This window comes from Littorina saxatilis, linkage group LG2 (assembly GCF_037325665.1).
Source record: "Littorina saxatilis isolate snail1 linkage group LG2, US_GU_Lsax_2.0, whole genome shotgun sequence".
Lineage (NCBI taxonomy): Eukaryota > Metazoa > Mollusca > Gastropoda > Littorinimorpha > Littorinidae > Littorina > Littorina saxatilis.
Window position 1 is genome coordinate 61191094 of NC_090246.1, and position 21450 is coordinate 61212543.

The 21450-nt window shown below is 41.6% G+C and overlaps 1 protein-coding gene across 3 annotated transcripts; it reads right to left on the reverse strand.

Moving 5' to 3' along the window:
* Nucleotides 1–446: 446 nt before the first annotated feature.
* LOC138959436 (coiled-coil domain-containing protein 57-like) lies at nucleotides 447–21213 on the reverse strand. Of its 3 annotated transcripts, none has more exons than XM_070330935.1 (21): nucleotides 20630–21213; nucleotides 19801–19955; nucleotides 18995–19163; nucleotides 17845–17966; nucleotides 15555–15643; nucleotides 14408–14565; nucleotides 13950–14024; nucleotides 13259–13459; nucleotides 12629–12787; nucleotides 11811–11973; nucleotides 11435–11569; nucleotides 10797–10944; nucleotides 9779–9970; nucleotides 9363–9463; nucleotides 8686–8886; nucleotides 8262–8321; nucleotides 7623–7845; nucleotides 6125–6255; nucleotides 4387–4477; nucleotides 3620–3808; nucleotides 447–2651 (listed from the first exon to the last, which is right to left on the reverse strand). In XM_070330935.1, the coding sequence occupies exons 1-21, from the start codon at nucleotides 20722–20724 to the stop codon at nucleotides 2425–2427; spliced, it is 3084 nt and encodes a 1027-aa protein (XP_070187036.1). In that variant the 5' UTR covers nucleotides 20725–21213; the 3' UTR covers nucleotides 447–2424. The 3 variants fall into 3 exon arrangements, with proteins under 3 accessions (XP_070187036.1, XP_070187035.1, XP_070187034.1); XM_070330934.1 differs by having other exon boundaries at nucleotides 3620–3805; nucleotides 10797–10950; XM_070330933.1 differs by having other exon boundaries at nucleotides 448–2651; nucleotides 10797–10950.
* Nucleotides 21214–21450: the final 237 nt, after the last annotated feature.

Consider the following 21450-nt stretch of genomic DNA (forward strand, 5'->3'; position numbering starts at 1 on the left):
CGGAAGTTGGCGGAATGTAGCTTCCAAGTTCCGTAATTGCAGTCACACCAAGTCACACAGATGTGTGTGTGTGAAGTTTTTACACACGTTGGCCACAAAAATTGACTTTTGCGTTACGAATGTCATATTTTTTATATTTGTTTTTATTTGTACGAATGTAATAAAAAAAAAAGGTTCACAAAAGGGTACCTCACTTTTTTTGGGTGAATCCATTTGTGGTTTACACACCCACACACACACACACACACAAGGTTCACAAAAAGGGTACCTCACTTTTTGGGGGTGAACCCATTTGTGGTTTACACATCCACACACACACTCACATAAACAGTTAATTTCAATATTACTTTAATATACAAAATATCACAGTTGTAAGAACATCAGTAATACAAAACAGGTGAGCGTATCTTTTAGATGCTCACTCTTTTCCTAAGGTTGGAAGTGGGTGGGGGTGGAGGGGGGGGGGAGGGTGAGGACCGATGGTGGGGTGGGGGGGAGGGTGTCTTGGGTTATCTCATGCACATTCAGCCTGATTGCCAAGCAAAACGGCCGAATTGCAACATGGTAAAGGAATTGCAGTTCTTATTCTTCTTCTTCTTTGTTCATGGGCTTAGACTCCCATGTTCACTCATGTTTTCAGCACGAGTGGATTTTTACGTGTATGAACGTTTTTACCCCACCATTCTGGCAGCATACGCCGATTTCGGGGGAGGCATGCTGGGTATTTTCGTGTTTCTATAACCCACCAAACTCTGACATGGATTACAGGATCTTTTCCGTGCGCACTTGGTCTTGTGCTTGCGTGTACACACGAAGGGGGTTAAGTCACTAGCAGGTCTGCTGCACACAAGTTGACCTGGGAGATCGGAAAAATCTCCACTCTTAACCCACCAGGCGACAGCGACCGGGATTCGAACTCACGACCTCCCGATTACGAGGTCGACGTCTTACCACCCCGGCCGCCACTGCGCCCGTCTAGTTCTTATTCAATTGCTGCCATATAGATGGATAGAAAAAAATGAAGCACCAGCTTCTAAGCATCAGACTAAGGACACTGCGTTCAAAGCTAATATAGTACCGTACTTTCCGGGTGACAAGGCGCTTCGTTATACAAGACGCACCCCCTTCTTTTTAAAAAAAATTGTAATCCAGTCACCCATTGGACGCAGGGGGCCGATAGGGCGCACCAAAATGACCCAGTTTTTGCCATGAGAGGTGGTTCCCCTGTCATATCTGAGAGAGGAAACACTTCCTGCACCGGGGTCAGTGACCGGTCAGTGACCGACTTTAACTGAGTGAAAATATGTGTGCTCTGTGTGTGCGGCCAGATCAAAGGCATTGTGATAGCTGGGTGGCCTTGTTTATAGACATGGCCTTCTTCCCAGGGGTCAATGACCCAGTTTTTGCCATGAGAGGTGGTTCCCCTGTCATATCTGAGAGAGGAAACACTTCCTGCACCGGGGTCAGTGACCGGTCAGTGACCGAGTTTAACAGAGTGGAAATCTGTGTGTGCGGCCAGATCAAAGGCAGGGCAGTACCTAGTAGCTGAAACATGCATTATCACAAGTTGTTTGACTGGTACTCAAGCGGTCTCTTTGATTTTTTTCGTATTTCATACACGGATTAGGCGCTTCGTTATACAAGACGCAGGGGTCGAACTCGAGGAAAAAAGTCGCGCCTTATGACCCGGAAAGTACGGTAATATAAAAGTTGGCCCCACCTTCCAGGCTGAGTTGCCTGCAGGCCTCAACTTTAAATTTTGCCCTTTTCTCATGTTCCAGAGTTCCTTAGCCTGCTGTCCATGAAGAACATCCACAGGACTATCATGAACAGCTGGTACAAGAAGCAAGTAGGACAACACCCATCCACTTGCATACAGTGGAACAGACCTTTTAAGACCTCCAAAAATCTGAGAAAATCGGGTCTTAAAAAGAAGGGAGTCTTAAAATGGGGGTAATTCTACAGAGGTTATGAACAGAAAGTCTGAAAAAACAAGTTCTTAAAAAGGAGGGAGTCTCAAATTTGGGGGTCTTAAAAGGGGGGGTTCCACTGTACTTATTATCCTGAAAGGCCACATCAGACTCCCTCTTCCCAATACCAACGTATGTGTACCACCCGCTTTGCCTGACCTCATGTCTGACCTTGCAGAATGACCTGCATTCTTGACCTTGTCAATGACCTAATCAGAGATCGTTTCTCTCATCAACCTCTAACTGCTCAGAACTTGGCATTCTGGGGTATACAACTTTGTGTCCGGGTGCAAGGTGTACAGATGGTTGTCTTGGACGCTGATATCACGGAAATTGTCCATCTCCCTGGAGTACTTGCCTCACATTCTCACAGCCGTTTGCAGTTTATTTTGTCCTCTCTTTAATGTACGCACTGCATATCTTTGAAGTCTGCAGAATAAATGTGACATCTACGTCACCTAAAATCACTGCTGTCTCTGAGATTATAGTTCCTGATACGCGGCTTAGGAGCTGCCTTCCCTTTTTGCTGTTGCACCTTGCCTGCTGCCTTGCTGGACAGAGGTCGAGAGGGAGCCGTTTGACCTTTCTGGTCAACCTTCACCTTCTGGCCAGACACCACTATACCTCTGCTGTCTGTTGTCGGAAGACTATCCTGCAGTGATCGCTCTATGCTGCTTCTCGCTGCAACAAATGACAAATTAGAGTTAAACCTACTGTGAATAAAATAAAGAAAAAAACTCACACACAAACAAAAAAACACTCACCACCACAACACGGAATAACACACAAACGCACACACTCTCTCTCTCAGTTTCACACATCCACACACACACGCACGCACGCTTGCATGCACGCACACACACACACATTCTCTCACTCTCCAAATGCAGACCTGTTTACCCCCTCAAATGAAAATCAGGAATGCAACTGGTACTTTTCCGTAATTTGAGGCATCTTTGAGTAATCTTTTTTATCAACCATAAACCAGCTTGAAAACGATTAAACGACACGTTAATTCGCGCGCTACCATGCAAAACAAGTACAAAATTGTTAACCATGTTTAACAGTATTGTACTACACACACAGAAGCTCGATCACACACACACCACAAACACACAACACAAGACACCTGATATATATGCAAGTTAACAAAGACAAGTTTACTTTATCTAAAAAACAACAAACCCACAGTATTCAGGGGCGGAGCAAGAGAGCTAGAGGGGGGGGGGGGTACAACCTGGGGTCCAGGGGTTGGGGGGTCTGGCTGAAGAATGTTAGCTATTTTATTAACAATTTGTGGCTTATCCTTGATTTTAAACATGATAAACTGGTGTCAGCAGCCACTCATTATTTCTTTTAAAGTTAGTATTAAATAATGGCAATTTATCTTCATTGATATCTGCTCCCGACAACAACAAAAATTTCAGACAGAAAATGTTTTTAATTTTTTTCTCCACAGACTGAATTTTTGTGTTTTTTGTTGCTTTTTTTTGACAGCAAGGGGGGGGGGGGGGGGTCCTGAACCCCTGTAACATCCCCCCCCACCCCCCCCCCCACTCCGCCCTTGGACTATTTACAGTCAAGATGCATGTGAACAACCAGTCTTATGTACTCCATAAATCCTGTAGATCTGAGAAGAAATTGCTCACCATTTTCAGCCCTGCGAGCAGAGTAGTGAAGGTCAAGGTCAGGGCTCTCCGGCCCGTCCACCATCCTGAGTATGTCCAGCACGCTTTGACTGCCCACAGATGATGTCATCTCTCCCCCAGGGAGTGCGGAAGATGCTCCCAGCGAACTTGCTGTTGTTCCCATGCTCTGTTGTACAAGGTTGTCCCCTGCTGCCAACATGAAGAAAAGACAAAATTAAAGGCTTTGAAAAAAGTTAAAGAAGTAATTATTGATAGCAGAAGGAAAAGAGTAAGTTTGTTTGCCTCATCTCAGAACCATAAAATCAAAGATAAAGATGGAAGTAATAAAACGTTACCAACATCAAGCAGGGCCAGACATATTTTTTACAAAGATAACGATGCATGATTGAATTACTGCAGTCGGCAAGGAAAATAACTCAAAACATTTTTCCAATGTGGATGCATGGTCACAGGCTCAGTCTTCTTCATACCTCTTGTCCTACAATGTATCATGTTTTAAAATAAATAATATTTGGCAAGAAATGTACTGTATGTACCTAAATTTCACGCTAGACATCAAATTTTAGCTCAATCCACACATATGAACCAGAGATCTAATCTAAGTTTGGCAGACAGACAGACAGACAGATAAACAGACAGAGTGAAATCTATATACCCCGTATTAAAAGTAAAACCACTGTAGATGTGGCCTAAAACCTGAGAACTCCTATCAGTATGCTGGTACAAGAAGCAAGTAGGACAACATCCATCCACTGGCATTTACTTACCAGGTGACGCTGCTGCTTTGAGCCTATCTTTTTCAGGGGTGTGGCCATCACGATTTGGAGGAGGAGCAAATCTCTGGGCATACTGTAGCTCCTGCCAGAGAAACACAATATTCATGATCACAGCGTGACTTGACATTGTAGACGTAGAACATAAGACCCTTGCAGAATGTTCACAGGTCAAGATGTCAGAATATGACCGCAAGAGTTCCCAAGCACCGATTTTACATACATGTAACAATTTCCAGGAAATGGCTGAACACATTCGTATGAAAGAAGGTCAGGGGATTTCCAACAAGAAGAACTTTTGGACATTGAAACTCTTTGCAAAAAACACAAGCTTTGCATATCCCAAATGAGCACAGCCTATTTATTTGCACTGAAAAAACAAAAGTAACTGCACAGAACAGGAAGATTCTTTGAAGAACAGTCACCTGAAAAGAACTCCACGAGGCATTTAAAAGAAAGTCAATACAGACCTACCACATGGCTTAGCCTATAATAAAAAACAAACTTGTCCTAATTTTAGACTTGAATTACATGATCATTCTCACTGAAACAGCCATTATCATTTCCCTCTGGGGGATTATCTACCATTACAGTGGAATGCCCCTTGAAGACCCCCAATTAAAAACTCCCTCCCTATTTCCGCAGACTTTCTGTTCATAACCTCAGAAACTTTTACCCCCAATTTAAAACTCCCTCCCTATTTCCGCAGACTTTCTGTTCATAACCTCAGTAACTTTTACCCCCAATTTAAAACTCCCTCCTTTTAAAGACCTGATTTTCTCAGATATTTGGAGGTCTTTTTTTCTTTTTTTTCCGTCTTTACACCTGTTCCTTGTCCCGTTGTGCTCTCACACCGCCCCGTCCCTGCACTCACTGCTCCAACCACCTCTGAATTTCGTTCCGCTGCCAGACTTGTCGATTTTACAGACGCTCCAGGGGGGGATGTCGGGTCGCTGCGGTAGGCTACCCTCGGAGGATGACACTGCATTTCTGCTGAGTCACTTCGACGGTGTTCAGTAGTGGGTCTGTCCCGAGCTAACGGATGCAGCCCACTACCTACTATGCCCCCTACTAACGACATTGACTTTTTAAGTCGCGGAGCCAGACTGAGTGAGCGTCCCCTCCAGAGAGCAGACCGCCACCACGTCCCTCCGTCGACCCCCTAGAACGTCACACGTTGAAGACTGACAGCAGAACTACTCTTCAGGGAAGGACCGAACAGGAACACTGAGACCAAGATCTCCATGAGAGCTCCGGGCATGAAGGGCCACAAGAGCAAGAACAATTTATATTTTGGATGATTAATGAGATGAGGATGATTATAATGATGATGCTTTGGATTTCCAATTTGGTTTTTGAGACTACGTGACAGGGCAGCACTCTACGCTTACTGTCATAATATATCCTGGCATCAACCAGGCCCGAGAACTGCCGCACCTGCGGTGTTGGTCAGGTATACAGAACCTGAGCACCCTCAAAGTCGCATTCGTTAAGTGAATGACACTCGGCTGTGTGATCCCAGCCTTCCCATAGGAACCATAGCACTTCCACTCTGGGTAGGAGCCGACCGTTGCCCGAAAAACCCACATGACCCTGATGGGATTTGAACCCACGACCTCCCGGCCCGCAGCCCGATGCGCTAACCACTGCGCTACGGGGGCCGGTATTTGGAGGTCTTAAAAGGGGGGTTCAACCGTATTCTGACCACCCAAAATTCTGTCAAGTGACCTACCTGTCTTGTAAGTTCATACTGCAGACGTTCCAGCTGAGAGAGTCGACCTGGAACATCACGCTCCAGTGACTCGGCAGGCTCATAAGACTGGAACTGTTTGGGGGCGCTCATAGCCCTGCTAGGATTCACACCTGAATACCAAAGTATCAGGTAAACGTATGTCAGTACTAATTTGTCTGACTGACAAAAGGACTCCGTAAGTATACACTCTAAATCAAGGGTTACACTTTTGAACACCCTTTCTGTAACCAGTTTTGAACACTGTGTGATACATTATATATTTTTACTAGCAAACGTAGCACACATTGTAAACACTATAGAGTGTTTGCCATGTAAAACTGGTTACAGAAAGGGAGTTCAAAAGTGGAACAATTCAGTTTCGAGTGTAAGGGCAAAGTTTCCAGAATGTAACAAAAATGTTCCTGTACCGAAAATGTTCATGAGCACATACCCTACAACAAATCCTTTTGTGGAAAAAAAATAGATGGACCAGAAGGGGAAATAATCACGTCACGAAAAAAACAATGATGGGCAACACATCAGCCTTGATTCTGCCCTTTCGCAAGTAAGTATTTCTTTCTTCAACCAGTTTTCTTTGTCATGACTTAACCAGGTCTTGCCAATGTCTAATACATCAAACCTTCCTGTCCTGGGTAAAGTTCCTCTGCAGTTTATGTAAAGATTGTGCAAAGGATACGAAGTACTGCGGAAAGGGCAACATGAACAATATCAACAATCGCATCATGTGAAAACAGACTTCCTTCATCCAAAATGAAGTTCACTCAAAGGACCGATATGTCAAAGAAGCATATCGACTTCCTCATGGAATTTTGGCGTAAATCACTTTAGACAGCTTTTCAGCGGAAGGCCAAAACTGATTATTTTTTTATTATGAAATAGTGTTTATATTTGTACCTGGAATGGATAGAAAGATAAAAGAATGTTAAACCATGCAGTGTCCATCGTATTTTAGATAATATTCCTCATGGAGAATGATTCATTTAGTCTACTCTGAAGCACAAAAACATCAAAATCGCCAAGAATGCAGTTACGCCAAAATTCCAGGACGACGACGATATGTTGGAATTTCAAACAGAATGAGGCAGAGCGATGTTAAGATATCAAATAACCAAAGGGAAGTAATCGCTCTTAATGCATACGACATGTGTAATAGAGTAAGCGAGAGTTGTACGGAACCTTTTCTCCTGGCACCTGAGAGAATAACAAGCATTGAAATGAACAAGCGACTTTCATCCTCAAAAAAGGATGATCACCGCAAGCTCATATGCTCATCATTCTCTAAGGCACTCCAACTAACACCTACGTACACAGTAGTTGGAGTGCCTTAGAGAATGATGAGCATAATGAGCTTGCGGTGATCATCCTTTTTTGAGGATGAAAGTCGCTTGTTAATTTCAATGCTTGTTATTCTCTCAGGTGCCAGGAGAAAAGGTTCCGTATGACGATATGTTGGTTAAACTTTCTTACAACAGCCCACCTGCAAGTTTCAGCTCTGCCCTCAGCTTGTTACTGAGCTCTAGCAGCTGTTGCTTCTCCCTCACTAGCTGAGTGATGAGTTGGGCTGCTTGGCGAAGTTTGGCTTTATGCTCTGAGGGCGAGTCTGAAGAAGTTCCTGCTGCCTCGTGGGGTTCGAACCCTGCAGAGGCTGCCCGTTGTCTTGAGCTCTTCAGCTCTTCCTGCAGCTGCTGTATCACCAGTTCCTGATTGTTCACAGAAACATTGTAAGTACTTTGAAGAAATCTTCATGCACTATAGCACCTTTTTAGAATAATCATAATGTAAGATTCACAAGGAATTCTGCAATAAAAAGCAGCTGTAACATAAGGGGGAACCATTGTATCGTAGATGCAAGGAGTGTATGGATGTATGATTGTTTCCATACCAGGAAAAATACCAATGGCTTTTATGCTATATGGCGGATTAAATTCTTGTTCTTGTTCTTATGAGAGAAAAAAAATCTTTGAAAGATCTCATTCCCATAATTATTCTCGGTCAAGCTTGACATTTTTAGAATTTATTAATTTTCATGTCATTTAATATAACTGAAAACTTAACACCTGTTGTCCTCTCTCCCCATCTGTAACAGGTATTTATTAGCATTTACTAAGCAACTCACCTGAGCCCCAAAGTTAACAGCAGGGTGCCTCTCTGCTAAGTCAAGTTTTACGCTGGAGATCTGAAAATGAAAACAGAGAGGTAAAAAGTTATTATATTCTTTCACCATTGTGCAATACCTTTACATCACAATAGGTCATCTAAGAATCATGCAACAATTTAACACCAAGTAACAGGCAAAAGTCCCCCCTCCCTCACATTAAATTGAAAAAGCATGCGCAGTACTCCCATTAAAACTGGGAACAATTTGAGAAAGTCAGGTGTCGAACAGCAGGAGTCTGAAAATTTAATTAACTTAAAAACAATGAATAGAAAATCTGAGAAAGCAAAGTTTGAAATTCAGGAAAGTCTTTAAATCAGGTTTCTTTCCAAAAGAGAAATTGACTGTGTACATGTTAAGGGACCAGAGTATGTACTTAAAGTACCTGGTTTCTGAGTGCAGTCAGTTCAGCATTGTTCTCCACACTGGCTTGGTGGAACATGTCCGCCTCTCGCTGGGCTTCTGACAGCTGTCCCTCCAGCAAAGTGATGCGCTGCCGCTGTGCTGCAGTCTCTGCTGCGTGCCGTCGCTGCTGCGCACCATTCTCGTAGCGTAGCTGTTCCAGCGTCACTTGCAGCTCACGTGGCTGCAATTCAGAAGAAAATGGGATGATGCAAAATTATTCTTGTGGAGATATTTGTAGGAGGTCAGAAGTAAGAAAAAAAATTCTCGCTACCAGCTAGTGTGTTGGCTGGTAGAAATGTAAGAGGCAGAGGGGGCATGTATAGCACAATATATGCCTTCATTTCTTTGTGGTATGTCAAAAAAATTCCAAAAAATGACAAATTTAAAAGCTACATTTATCCTGTCTCACTTCAGAACTAATAGCCTGTAATGTTCTCATATTATGCTGAGCGTCCCCGAAAGCAGCGTGTGGCTGCTTAACGGTCATACACGTAAAAACCCACTCATGCAAAAAACACAAGTGTATGAGGGAGTTTCAGCCCATGAATGCAGAACAAGAAGAAGAAGAATATTATGCTGAGAAAATATGCAACAAAAGCATTTAGGCACAGAGAATTACATTGCAAATCTTCTGCAACAAGAGGCCAATTTTCTCACCTCTTTTCTAGCCTCCTCCAGTTCCTCCTCCAAGTGCTGAATTCGAACCTGCTGCTTCTTGACCACAGCTGCCAGCTCCACTTTCTCTCCTCTCAGCACACCTGAGGCAACGTACAGACATCAGTTACACATTTAGCTGTCACGTTCGTCTTTAAACAAACAGTGGTGTGCCATAATTTCTTTCAGTGGCTGAAAACTTTCTGACTTTGAGAGTTTAGCGCTTTTCATCATGTTTTTTTCTCATTTTTTCAAAGTACCCGTCATCATTAATCACCTTTGCCTCATTCCTCACTTCTTCAATCAATAAAACAATTAATCGCTCAATCAATCCACCAACCAATCCTCCAATCAATCAGATTTTTTTTTAAACAAAGCAGCAGCTTTTGAAGGATTCTTCCAAACCATTAACTACTTACCTAGCATATCATTCAGAGACTTGATGTGATTTCTGATGTTGGAGTCCTTGACCTCAGACAAGATGGGTTCACTGTCAGGAGGAGGCTGTACTGCTAGGCGACCAAACCTCTCTGCCGTGGCAACCTTCTCTGCAAGGTCGCGCTTCTCATGTTTCAGCTTCTTCAGCTCTTTTTCCAGTGTAGTCACATACTCTGAGAGGGGTCAGAAATGACATTGTTAAGCATCAGTCACACTTTCTGCTATGGTGTAAAAAAGAGAAGAAAAAAAGGGAAACGTTGCTGCAGTAACAAAAATTTGTCAGTACATGAATGGAGAACTGGAATCCATCAAAAGAACTACGACAGATGAAACATATCATGAACTCCAGAGCCTCTTAGTTAGAGACTATAGCCCCCTTGTCCCTTCCCAGTCTTTGCTCACTCATACTGAGTGATGTAAACTTAACTGATCAGGCATGGGAATTAAAAATTGTAAAAAAGGCTGAACATTTGTAAGTAATAACAAAGTCGACGGTGCGAAGCACCTAGCCTTACTAGGGGGGTCCGGGGGCATGCCCCCACGGAATTTTGTTCTCTCCAAAAAAACCAAATGGTGCAATTTGGTGTCATCTTAGCTCCAAGTTTGCCATTTAATTCAGTTTTTAGAACCATTTTTGCCTCCCCCATTTTTTTTTCGGCGGAAACTTCTGCTTTTTCGGCGGAACAAAAAACCAATTCGGCGGAAATTTGCCTTTCGGCGGACAATTCCCATGCCTGCTGATGCACACACAATTTGGAGAATTCATAATAAAACATGCTATCAAACTCATGACAGTTTTGATTCTCTTCTTCTTTACTGGAATCCCTTCCATCCAACATACCCACACCCAATACGTCAAGACAACACCCCCCCACCCACCCCAATCCCCTGTTTGTTTGTTTTTTAAATGAGGAAAAAAAAGAAGGATAAAACACACACACAAAAAGACAACATATGCAACACAGGCATGTAACTGAATTTCCCAGCGTCAAACATTACCATTATCCTGGTGAGTGTCGATGGCGACAGCAGTGGGCACAGTGTGTCCCATGGACTCCATCATCTGTTTCATTGAGGCCAGCGCCGCCCTTAGGCTCTGGTTCTGGTCCCTCAGGTTCTCCGCCTCTTGTTCATTGTGCTTGTCAATCTGCAGCTGAAACAAAGTCAAAGAGGAGGAATTACCACAGAAAAAAAAAACTAAAAAAATAATGAACAGGTGCGTATTTTGTAGTTATTCTTTCTGTTCTGTCGTCTGTCTTCTTTTTTTCTTCTGATATTTGTGCCTGAGAGAGACCCCAGTGGTCGAAACGTCGTACTTTGTTATTCGTAATCATCTTCGTTAAACACATAAGTACAGTATTTTTGGTCTTTTTACTTCTTTAACAGTTGCGTGTTAAAGAGTTTCTCATTACACACACTTCGGTAGGATTATGTGTGCTCAAGAACTTGCATGTAGACTGGTAACAGAAATATTTGCTGGTTATATAAGGAATGACTGAGATAGGCCATGCCAGGCCACTTTGTCCTCCGAAACCTCCTTAAATGTCGGGAGCAGCTAGCATGCAATATGTGAAAAACACATGCTAAAAAAAAGCTTTGGGCAACCTTATACATTATGAACACACACCCTTACTCACCTTGAAGTTTTTGTCAAGGGGTATGTCATGCTTCTTCAGGGTGGCCAGGGCTATGTCTCTATCACGGCTCACTGCACGCAGCATCATTTTGCTGTGTTCCAGTTCACGACTCTTCTCCTTACATTCGGCCAGAGCCTGAGAGCAGATAACGTGTATGGATTTAACATCACACGGTTGGGCAGTACACCTGAACTCGCATCATGAATAACTACAGATCAAGCAGCAAAGAATAGAGAAAGACAGTCACAGAGCCTTAAAACTAACACGTCATCAAAAACACTCAAGGCATACAACATGCACTGGTTTAAAAATCCACTCATCAGGGCTCTGAATAAAAAAAAGGTGACCCCCCCGCCAGAATCCTCTGTATTCTAACCTCATCCCTGGACTGCGTGAGAGAGATAATGAGGTCCTCTGACTTGTTGTACTGCCGCCTCTCTAACTCCTCACAGCGTCGCTGCCAGTCAAGCTCTGCCTGTGTCTTGGATTGATCTAGAGACTTCTCCCGTTCTGTTGCCTGAAGCAGCTCTTTCTTGTACCTATTTCAACAGTGCAGTAATTAACACACACATATTAAATAATCCAGCAGTGATATTATAACATGACTATTACATGCACTCCACACAGCAAATGCTAATTTGAGAGTGTGAATAATGAAAAAATATAAAAAGTCATGATAAAATAACACAAACATTTTAAAACTTCATAAAATGATGACACAGGGGGCAGAACCCAGCTTCACACATTCCAAAGAACACCAAAATGTTGAGATTTTATTTGAAAAACCCCTGTACAGTTGATCAAAATCAGGGCACAAGTAAAGTATGTCTCTCTTACTCTGTGTGCGTGTGTGTGTGTGTGTGTGTGTGTGTGTGTGTGTGTGTGTGTGTGTGTGTGTACATACGTGTGTTTGTGTGTGTGTGTGTGTACGTACGTGTGTTTGTGTTTATGTGTGTGTGTGTGTGTGTGTGTGTGTGTGTGTGTGTGTGTGTGTGTGTGTGTGGGTGTGTGTGAGAGAGAGAGAGAAAGCACACAGATGGTTGCGTGCATGCATGCTCGTGTGTGTACATAATTATGTGCTCATAGCAAGCAACAAAGGCTTTGTTTGTGAATTAATGTCTCCCAGTGCCACTTCTCCTGCATCTTTGCTTAGGACACCCACACGGGGAAAAAGATACAAAATTGCAAACACACCTGTCCAAGTCATCCTTTCGCTGAGCTAAGTCGGACTTGAGTCGACTGATCTCTTCATGGGCAGCCTGCAGCTCCACATCTCGAGAGACGGTATCTCGGGACATGTCTTTCAGGTTGCTGTCCCAGCGACTCTGCAGCTGCTGGAGTTCCTCCCGAAGTCTGTGCAAAAGACCGTGGGAGGGGGTGAATGTTCAACACTTTGACATGAATAACAACAATGATGAATGAAACATAACAAACTCCAGAGTGGGTTGGTCAATAGGGATGGGGGGGGGGGGGGGGATGAATGGGTAAGAGGAAGGTAAGGAGGAGGAGGTGTGAACAGAGGAGGTGGGTCATAAGGCGAGGATGTTGATGATTCTTGTGAATTAAGAAAATACTTTGTCCATCAACTGATATTTTAATACTGTACGCACCCTTACCCCTAATCTATATCCCACCTCACACAAAAGTCTTCTAATCCACATCAAACTATGCTACAAACTTAGAAGCACAGTGCCTGAACCAGCAATTTAAAACAATGCAGGATGTACTAGAAGACAATTTTCTTGAACAGTATCACAGCTGTTGATGACAAAAAAGTTGAAACATTAAAAAACAGCACATAAGCCTAAATAACAACAATCTTACCTTTCCACAGTCACCTCATGGTCTTTCTTCAGGTCACTGTTGGTCCACTGCAGCTGGCGTATCTGAATCTGAGCGTCTTCCAGCTGAGACTGCAGCTGCTGCCGCTCCTGTACCAGCGCCTCCTCTTTCTCACTGCACGACGCTTTCACACGTTGTGCGCTGGCCTCGTGCTCTCTCATGCTTCTGTCCAATTCTGCATATCTGAGATGGAGTACAGTGGAACCTCCCTTTAAAGACTCCAAGACTGATGTCGTCTCAAATTTTAAGATCTCATTTTTTTCCAATTTTGTTTAGGTCTTCCACTGAAGTCAATTGTAAGTTTCCCTCCGTAACAAAAACCTAGTTGACTGAAATTTGCACTGAATAAAGACTAAGTACTTTTATCTGCTGCAATCTACTTGCATTTAAGTTTGGGAGAAGGAGATGAACAAACAAACCAAAGAGCAAACAAAACACACCAAACAAATCAGAACTAAAGGAATGTCTAAAGGAGAGTGTGCAAATATCTTGTAACAGTATCAGGGAAATATGTCAGTATCAAACTGTTCTGGCACTACTCATCTCCGTAAATTGTCTCAGAGGAAAAACCTTGGTAAGGTAGCCCTAGTAGAATCAAAAGTTTTTAGAGAACAAAGTAGGAACTCAGTGCTAACGTTTGAATCACTTCTGTCCCAGCGAGAAATATACTTACTTCCTCTGAAAATCTTCCTGTAGGAGTGCGGTAGCTTTCTCCTGGTGTCTTAGTTTTTCTGAAAGTTCTTTAATTCTGTAAAATGAATGAATTGATAATGAGTACATTTTAACATGTCATTTTGTTGTAATAATGACATATCTGATACGGAAAACAAAAGGAAAGCAGGACTTTGAAGCCTGATAAAATGTACATGCTAAATACACTTCAGACACATGGACATTCTTCCACACCTTTACCTACAAACAAGTAGCAAAGAACTTTCTGCTGTTCAGCCAGACTCAGAACAAAAATGTCATTTATATTACTTGCTACGATAAAGACTTTGAGAGATACATGTACAAATGTACATTTGTATTTCTTCTATGAAAATATGAGAAAAACATATCTTCTCTTGTACTAAACAATAACAATTTGAATGCAAAATGCAAACTTCTGAGCATTTTCAGAAACTTGACCTTGCATCCTTCATGGCAGTGACATCAGCGACCTGCCACTGGGCCTGTTTCAACTGTTTCTCCAGCTCGCGCTGACCATGAAACGCCTCCTCTGCCTGCTCGCTCTGTTTCTTCTCCTCCCCTCGCACCAACGCCAGCTCCTTGCTTAGAAGCTGAGCCTGTAGGATCAGAAATTTCATGTAGACTACAGTTGACTATAGACTGCACACGAAAGAAAATGATGTAATATCAATCGTAAATACGCTGTACATCACGTGCCGTGATTCTTAACTTATCCTTACGAAAATTTGATAAAGAACTCACCTAAACTAGTTGCTGTTGTGTTTTATTTTTGTTTTATAGAATACAGTTTTAGAATTAATGCTACCTCCTGTATCTCCTAGCCTGTCACTGTCAGAGAGCCGGTCTAAAATAGTAAATCTCACATCAAGCACTACACAGATCCTGTATCAGTTTTCTGCAGGTCTATGCAAACACAAAAGCTGGATAATCCTTATTTTCAACACTGTCTGCTGGATTCCCATATAATTTTACAGACGATACAGGTGCAGAAAAAATCTGCAGTTCACTCAGCTCGGCATTTTGTATATTCAGCTGAGCCTTTACATCTGCAACGATTGTAACACTAACAGTACATGTACTACTACTATGTCATTCAAAGCACAAACTAAGTTTACAGTTGGTACAGGTGCAGAAAAAGTCAAGTAGCAGGTCATGTGAAGGACCCAAGGCGCAACAGTTAAAGTTCTTCACTATAGTGAACCCCCCTCCCACCCCCTTTCAAGACGGCAAACATCTGAGAAAATCAGGTCCTAAAACTAATATGAGGGAGAATGTCTTAAAATGAATCTAGAGGCTTTGAACTGAAAAATCTCAGACAGTATCTAGGGTCTTAAAAGGGTGGAGTCTTCAATCCGAGGGTCTAAAAAGGGACGTTCCATGGCAATAAATTCAGGATAACTCAAAAGAGAAACTCTCATGGTACAGTCCAACCTGTCTATACCGACATTCCAAAGGACCGACCAAATGTTGATGCTGCAGACAAGTGGTCACTATAGAAAGGTCGGCTGGTCGTTGTGGGCAGGTGTTTGTTATCTAGAGGTGGTCGCCAGGGCAGGTTCGACGGTAACAGAGGCTTCAAACTTACCTTCAAGTCATACTCCAACACCTTCGCGTTCATTTCATCCACCTGTGCCCTGAACTCATGTTCCCTTTTTTTCATTGCATCCTCAAATTCTGTCAGAACAAAGAAAGAGAAATTAGGGACAGTACCAATGCAGAAATAAAAATGTAAACCCACAACAACTTGTTCTTAAATAGAGTCAAAACTGAATTTCTTTGGACACAAGTTCGCAATTACATGAACTGTGCTTTCATTGTCGCAAACACCTGTCATAAAGTTAGTACTGTGCAGCAGCATGCCAAAATCTTTGAGCTAAAAAGTTGCTTTCTGATTTTCTCCATTTGTCCCCCTTATAAAGCCTGCGTTTTGATTTTAACAGTTGAAATTATGGTATAACTAGCATTATTGTAATGAAAAATATGCAACAAGTAAAGATTAGCAAAGAAAGTGAGAAAGGCAAATAGAGAGACAAAATAAAAAAACAAGAAAATGTTTTTTCTTTTTTTGTTACATTTAGTCAAGTTTTGACTAAATGTTTTAACATAGAGGGGGAATCGAGACGAGGGTCGTGGTGTATGTGTGTGTGTGTGTGTGTGTCTGTGTGTCTGTCTGTCTGTGCGTGTGTGTGTGTAGAGCGATTCAGAGGAAACTACTGGACCGATCTTTATGAAATATTACAAGAGAGTTCCTGGGTATGATATTCCCAGACGTTTTTTTCATTTTTTGGATAAAGGTCTTTGATGACGTCGTCATATCCGGCTTTTTGTAAAAGTTGAGGCGGCACTGTCACACCCTCATTTTTCAATCAAATTGATTGAAATTTTGGCAAAGCAATCTTCGACGGAGGCCGGACTTTGGTATTGCATTTCAGCTTGGAGGCTTAAAAATTAATTAATGGCTTTGGTCATTAAAAATCTGAAAATTGTAATTAAAATAATTTTTTTATAAAACGATCCAGTTCATCTTATTTTTCATCATTTTCTGATTCCAAAAACATATAAATATGTTACATTCGGATTAAAAACAAGCTCTGAAAATTAAAAATATAAAAATTATGATTAAAATAAAATTTCCGAAATCGATCTAAAAATAATTACAACTTATTCCTTGTCGGTTCCTGATTCCAAAAACATATAGATATGATATGTTTGGATTAAAAACACGCTCAGAAAGTTAAAACGAAGAGAGGTGCAGTAAAGCGTGCTATGCACCACAGCGCAACCACTACTGCGCTAAAACAGGCTCGTCGATTTCACTGCGTTTTGCACGAGCGGCGGACTACGGTCATTGTGAACAAATGCAGTGCGTTCAGTTTCATTCTGTGAGTTCCACAGCTTGACTAAATGTAGTAATTTCGCCTTATGCGACTTGTTTCTTTTAATCTGAATTTTGAAACGTTAGCAGTTGGATTAAATAACAAGTCGCGTAAGGCGAAAATACAACATTTAATCAAGTAGCTGTCGAACTCACAGAATGAAACTGAACGCAATGCAACGCAGCAAGACCGTATATACTCGTAGCATCGTCAGTCCACCGCTCATGGCAAAGGCAGTGACATTGACAAGAAGAGCGGGGTAGTAGTTGCGCTGAGAAGGATAGCACGCTTTTCTGTACCTCTCTTCGTTTAAACTTTCTGAGCGTGTTTTCAATCCAAACATATCATATCTATATGTTTTTGGAATCAGGAACCGACAAGGAATAAGATGAAAGTGTTTTTAAATTGATTTTGAAAATTTAATTTTGATCATAATTTTTATATTTTTAATTTTCAGAGCTTGTTTTTAATCCAAATATAACATATTTATATGTTTTTGGAATCAGAAAATGATGGAGAATAAGATGAACGTAAATTTGGATCGTTTTATAAAAAAATTTTTTTTTTACAAGTTTCAGATTTTTAATGACCAAAGTCATTAATTAATTTTTAAGCCACCAAGCTGAAATGCAATACCGAAGTCCGGGCTTCGTCGGAGAATACTTGACCAAAATGTCTACCAATTTGGTTGAAAAATGAGAGCGTGACAGTGCCGCCTCAACTTTCACGAAAAGCCGGATATGACGTCATCAAAGACATTTATCAAAAAAATGAAAAAAATGTCTGAGGATATCATACCCAGGAACTCTCATGTCAAATTTCATAAAGATCGGTCCAGTAGTTTAGTCTGAATCGCTCTACACACACACACAGACAGACAGACATACACCACGACCCTCGTCTCGATTCCCCCCTCAATGTTAAAACATTTAGTCAAAACTTGACTAAATGTAAAAAGACAGAAAAAGAGAAACAACAGACAGACTATTGCAGACTCACCCATTGAGAGTTCCTGCCGCTGCTTTTCCAGCTCTGCCTGAAGTTCTGTCAGCTGTCGCTGTAGGGTACGGCGCAGGGAATCAAACTCATTTCTCTCCTGCTGCAGCTCTCCATTCTTAGCGCTGAAAAATATCAAAACCATGCGCACTGTAACATTCAGCAATACAACTTATCTTTCATCCAGTAGCCAGCAGAAATCCAAACAAAACTCTGATGAGCAGAAATCCAAACACAAACCGACTGCCAACGTTCCAAAATTAAGAATTAAAAGACAAGAAAGGTAGGTTGTTGGAACGTTAAATTGTTGACAAAACAAAATTATACTTTCACAGATATTTCGACCGAGCGGTCTTTTAAGTGCACAGAAAAACCATTGCCTCGCATGTGCAAGCGGCTGAACATTTTGTCTGATAAATTTTTCTGTATATAGAGAATACTACATGGCTTGCTGTGTCGTACCAGATTTACACGAGTTGTTTTTTTAAATATTGAACTGCGAGCGAAAGCGAGCTGTTCACTATGTGAAAAAGCAACGAGTGTAAATCTGGTACGACACAGCAAGCCATGTAGTATTCTGTTTATCCTACATACTGTACTTACGTGTATTTTACTGAAAATGTCTTGCAGACGAGGCAGCTAGATTAAAGACGCTTGTTTTGGAACCTCGATCTCTTCTAAAGCCTCGTACAATCTATTACGTCAAAGCAAAGAAACATCACTCTGAAAGTGTGGCGTGACGTGTTAGTTCTAAAGATTCATCGAGGGTAATTAGCGAGCGCAATTATTGTTTCTATAATGACGTTTGTCTTGGTGACTTTGGCATCATAAGCAGTGGAAAAACAGGTCCCTGCCAGACTTGCTTGACATGACCTCATTTACATGATATACACACGTGTGATTTGAACGATTATTATCTCACAGGTGTCTCTCTCACGTATGTAGGATAAAGTTAGTTTTTGTTTGTCTGTGCACTTAAAAGACCGCTGGGTAAAAATATCTGTGAACATCAACCTTTTGTTTTGTCAATGATCAAACGTTCCAACAACATACTTTTCTTGTTTTTTTATTCTCAACTTCTGATGGCTGTCCGCTTGCTCTTTGATATGCTCCATCTGATCAACCAAGTGACAGAAACTGAAAAGGCACCTACTTTTTGAAGGCCTCAATTTCAGCCTGCTTTTCTCTAAGCCGCTGTTGGTAGCTGGCATGAAGTTCATCTCTGGCCTGCTGCTCTCGCTGCTGCAGCTTTTTGGTGTCATCCAGTTTGATCTGCAGCTCACTAACCTCCGCATTGCGTACGTTCAGCTGCGCCTTTACATCTGCAACAATTGTAACAGTAATTAATACTTTGTCATTGAAAGCACTACCCCAGTTGATTGACACACTTTTGTAGCTATTGCAGTTCTACATAATTAAAGAGGCATTCCTTTGATTGCCAATGCTCAGGTGCAAGTTGTGCCCTGTATGACGATGACTGCTTTTTGTGACCAGCTAATTCTTGCACATATATTATGACACGCGTATAGGGAACCCATACACACACAATAAGCCAGCCATGCCCGGTAGCTCAGTTGCTAGAGCACTGGACTTGTGATCCCAGGGTCACAAGTTTGAATCCAGGTCGGGATGGGTCAACTTTAAGTGCAGACTCAGAGACAGTATACTTGTTCCACCCCTGAGTCGCCACTTGGTTATTTTGCCATAAGTGCAGGTGGCTGATTACATCTAAACACGGATACACCTGGGTAGCGTGACTCTGTTGCTGCTAGATTTCCACTGGGAAGAAGCGATCCAATTTTCCCAGTGATCGGACAATAAAGTAATGAAAATGAAAAAAAACCCATACATGCACACATACATACATGTATATGTACGCCCATGTACTCACACAAACCTACTCACTAGCTCATCCAAACTCTCTCTTTCATGCGCACACACAAACATGGAATATGGTACCAGTAAAAGCCAGGTCATAACGCTCCAGCTCCTGGTCTCTTTCTTCCAGCAGTTTTAGGTTGTACTTGAAGTCTTCCTTCAATTTCTGAAACTTTGCTGTTTGCTGGGAAAGCTGCCGGTCTTTCTCTGACAGCGCTGCTTCTAAAGCCTGAAGTCTGCAATGGATTTGAATGAGAAAATAAAATTAGCAGACATAACTGTAGATATATTAGTATTATTACCATTTGCAGGTCTTTGTAAACACGTTTAGGTATATAAGTTCAGGATAAGAACAACTACCCGTGTTTATCACAGCCAACAGAGTTGCCTATAAGACAAGCGTATATATATATTATTGTTGTCCTTTTTGAAGCAAAGGGACATACACAATCTTCTCTGTTTGAAACAGTCAGTACAACAGCAAGAGAAGCCACTCATTGCAAAATACGTTCATTAATTACAAAAAAGACATGTATGCATGCGTGACAATCACAAGGGTTCACTATCACAGAAGACAATATATATATTTAAGTAACAAATACACACACAAACTCTCTGCAATAAGACTTTACCAACAATAAAGACCCAAGAGTTTGCTTCCTACAAAAAGAACAAAATCTGTTAATCTATCCATTTCTGCAAAATCAAGTCATAAAAAACAGACAGTTCTAACTCCTGAAAATTCAGAACAATATTTAATTAAAGCAACTGCAAACTGTGATAGCTGTACAGTTCTGTATGTGCAACTCTGAACTCTGACAGAGGAGCAATGTAGTACAGCATGCAAACCTATAGTATATGTACACGCACACACACACATGATTAGACTGTAAAATCAGTCCTGCCAGACCTTTTGTCAGAGATGTCCTTCCATTCTTTCTCCTTTTGTTCAGAAAGCTCTTTCAGAACGTCTGGATCGCGATAATCCATAATTGAACGTAACATGAATAGTATTCACTTTGACGAATTCTGAATCATTGGAGGGCCCAATTACGCGGCTCTGCAGAGCCCGATCCTGTAAGACTCACTAAGAGGAGAAACACAATCTATTAAGTATTTACATGTTTGAATAGGTTTCGCCGTAATAGTGGCGTATTAAGTTTTCCACACATCTCGTATGGTGCAATGTTAGCAAAGACGAGTCCACATGTCTTGATTGCGCCTTTTTTGTCCCCAGCGCACAACTGATTCAAAATCACCGTTGTTAATTCGAAAGTTGGAATTTCATGTCAGGACATGTCACCTCAAGAATCGTGTTTATTTGAGGACAGTGCCTCATCGTGCTAATGTCTGCAGTAAAGAACCATAACGTGGCGTTTTTCAAGATGCCTTACTACACGTCTTGGAAAGACACTGCAAAAAGAAAAATCAGCGAAGAAAGCGTTTTCTTGAAGAAGGTAAACTTGTACTCCTCGGTTGTGCACATAAACAAATTTTCCGCGTCCCGGAAGTTGAACAAATTACGGTTGACATAAACCCCACTCACTACATTTCTCAAAGATTAGAGTCGTTGTATTTATTTAAAAATTAAAAAATTCAAGAAGAATTCTTGAAAATCATTAAAATATTAGACCTATGGATAACAATCAAATGATGCTGGATGGTTAGGTTGTTGCAAAATGACATTTGTCGTCTGCTCTTATACTAGCAAAACAAATACGTTTTATTCCT

What these genes read in the sequence shown, in the direction of transcription:
- LOC138959436 (XM_070330933.1), bottom strand. Translation starts at nt 20,724, where the DNA reads ATGTTACGTTCAATTATGGATTATCGCGATCCAGACGTTCTGAAAGAG. An exon ending in CTGTTAACTTTGGGGCTCAG is followed by an intron (nt 7,846 to 8,261) that starts GTGAGTTGCTTA and finishes GTGAACAATCAG; the next exon opens with GAACTGGTGATACAGCAGCT. An exon ending in TGCTCGCAGGGCTGAAAATG is followed by an intron (nt 2,652 to 3,619) that starts GTGAGCAATTTC and finishes CATTTGTTGCAG; the next exon opens with CGAGAAGCAGCATAGAGCGA.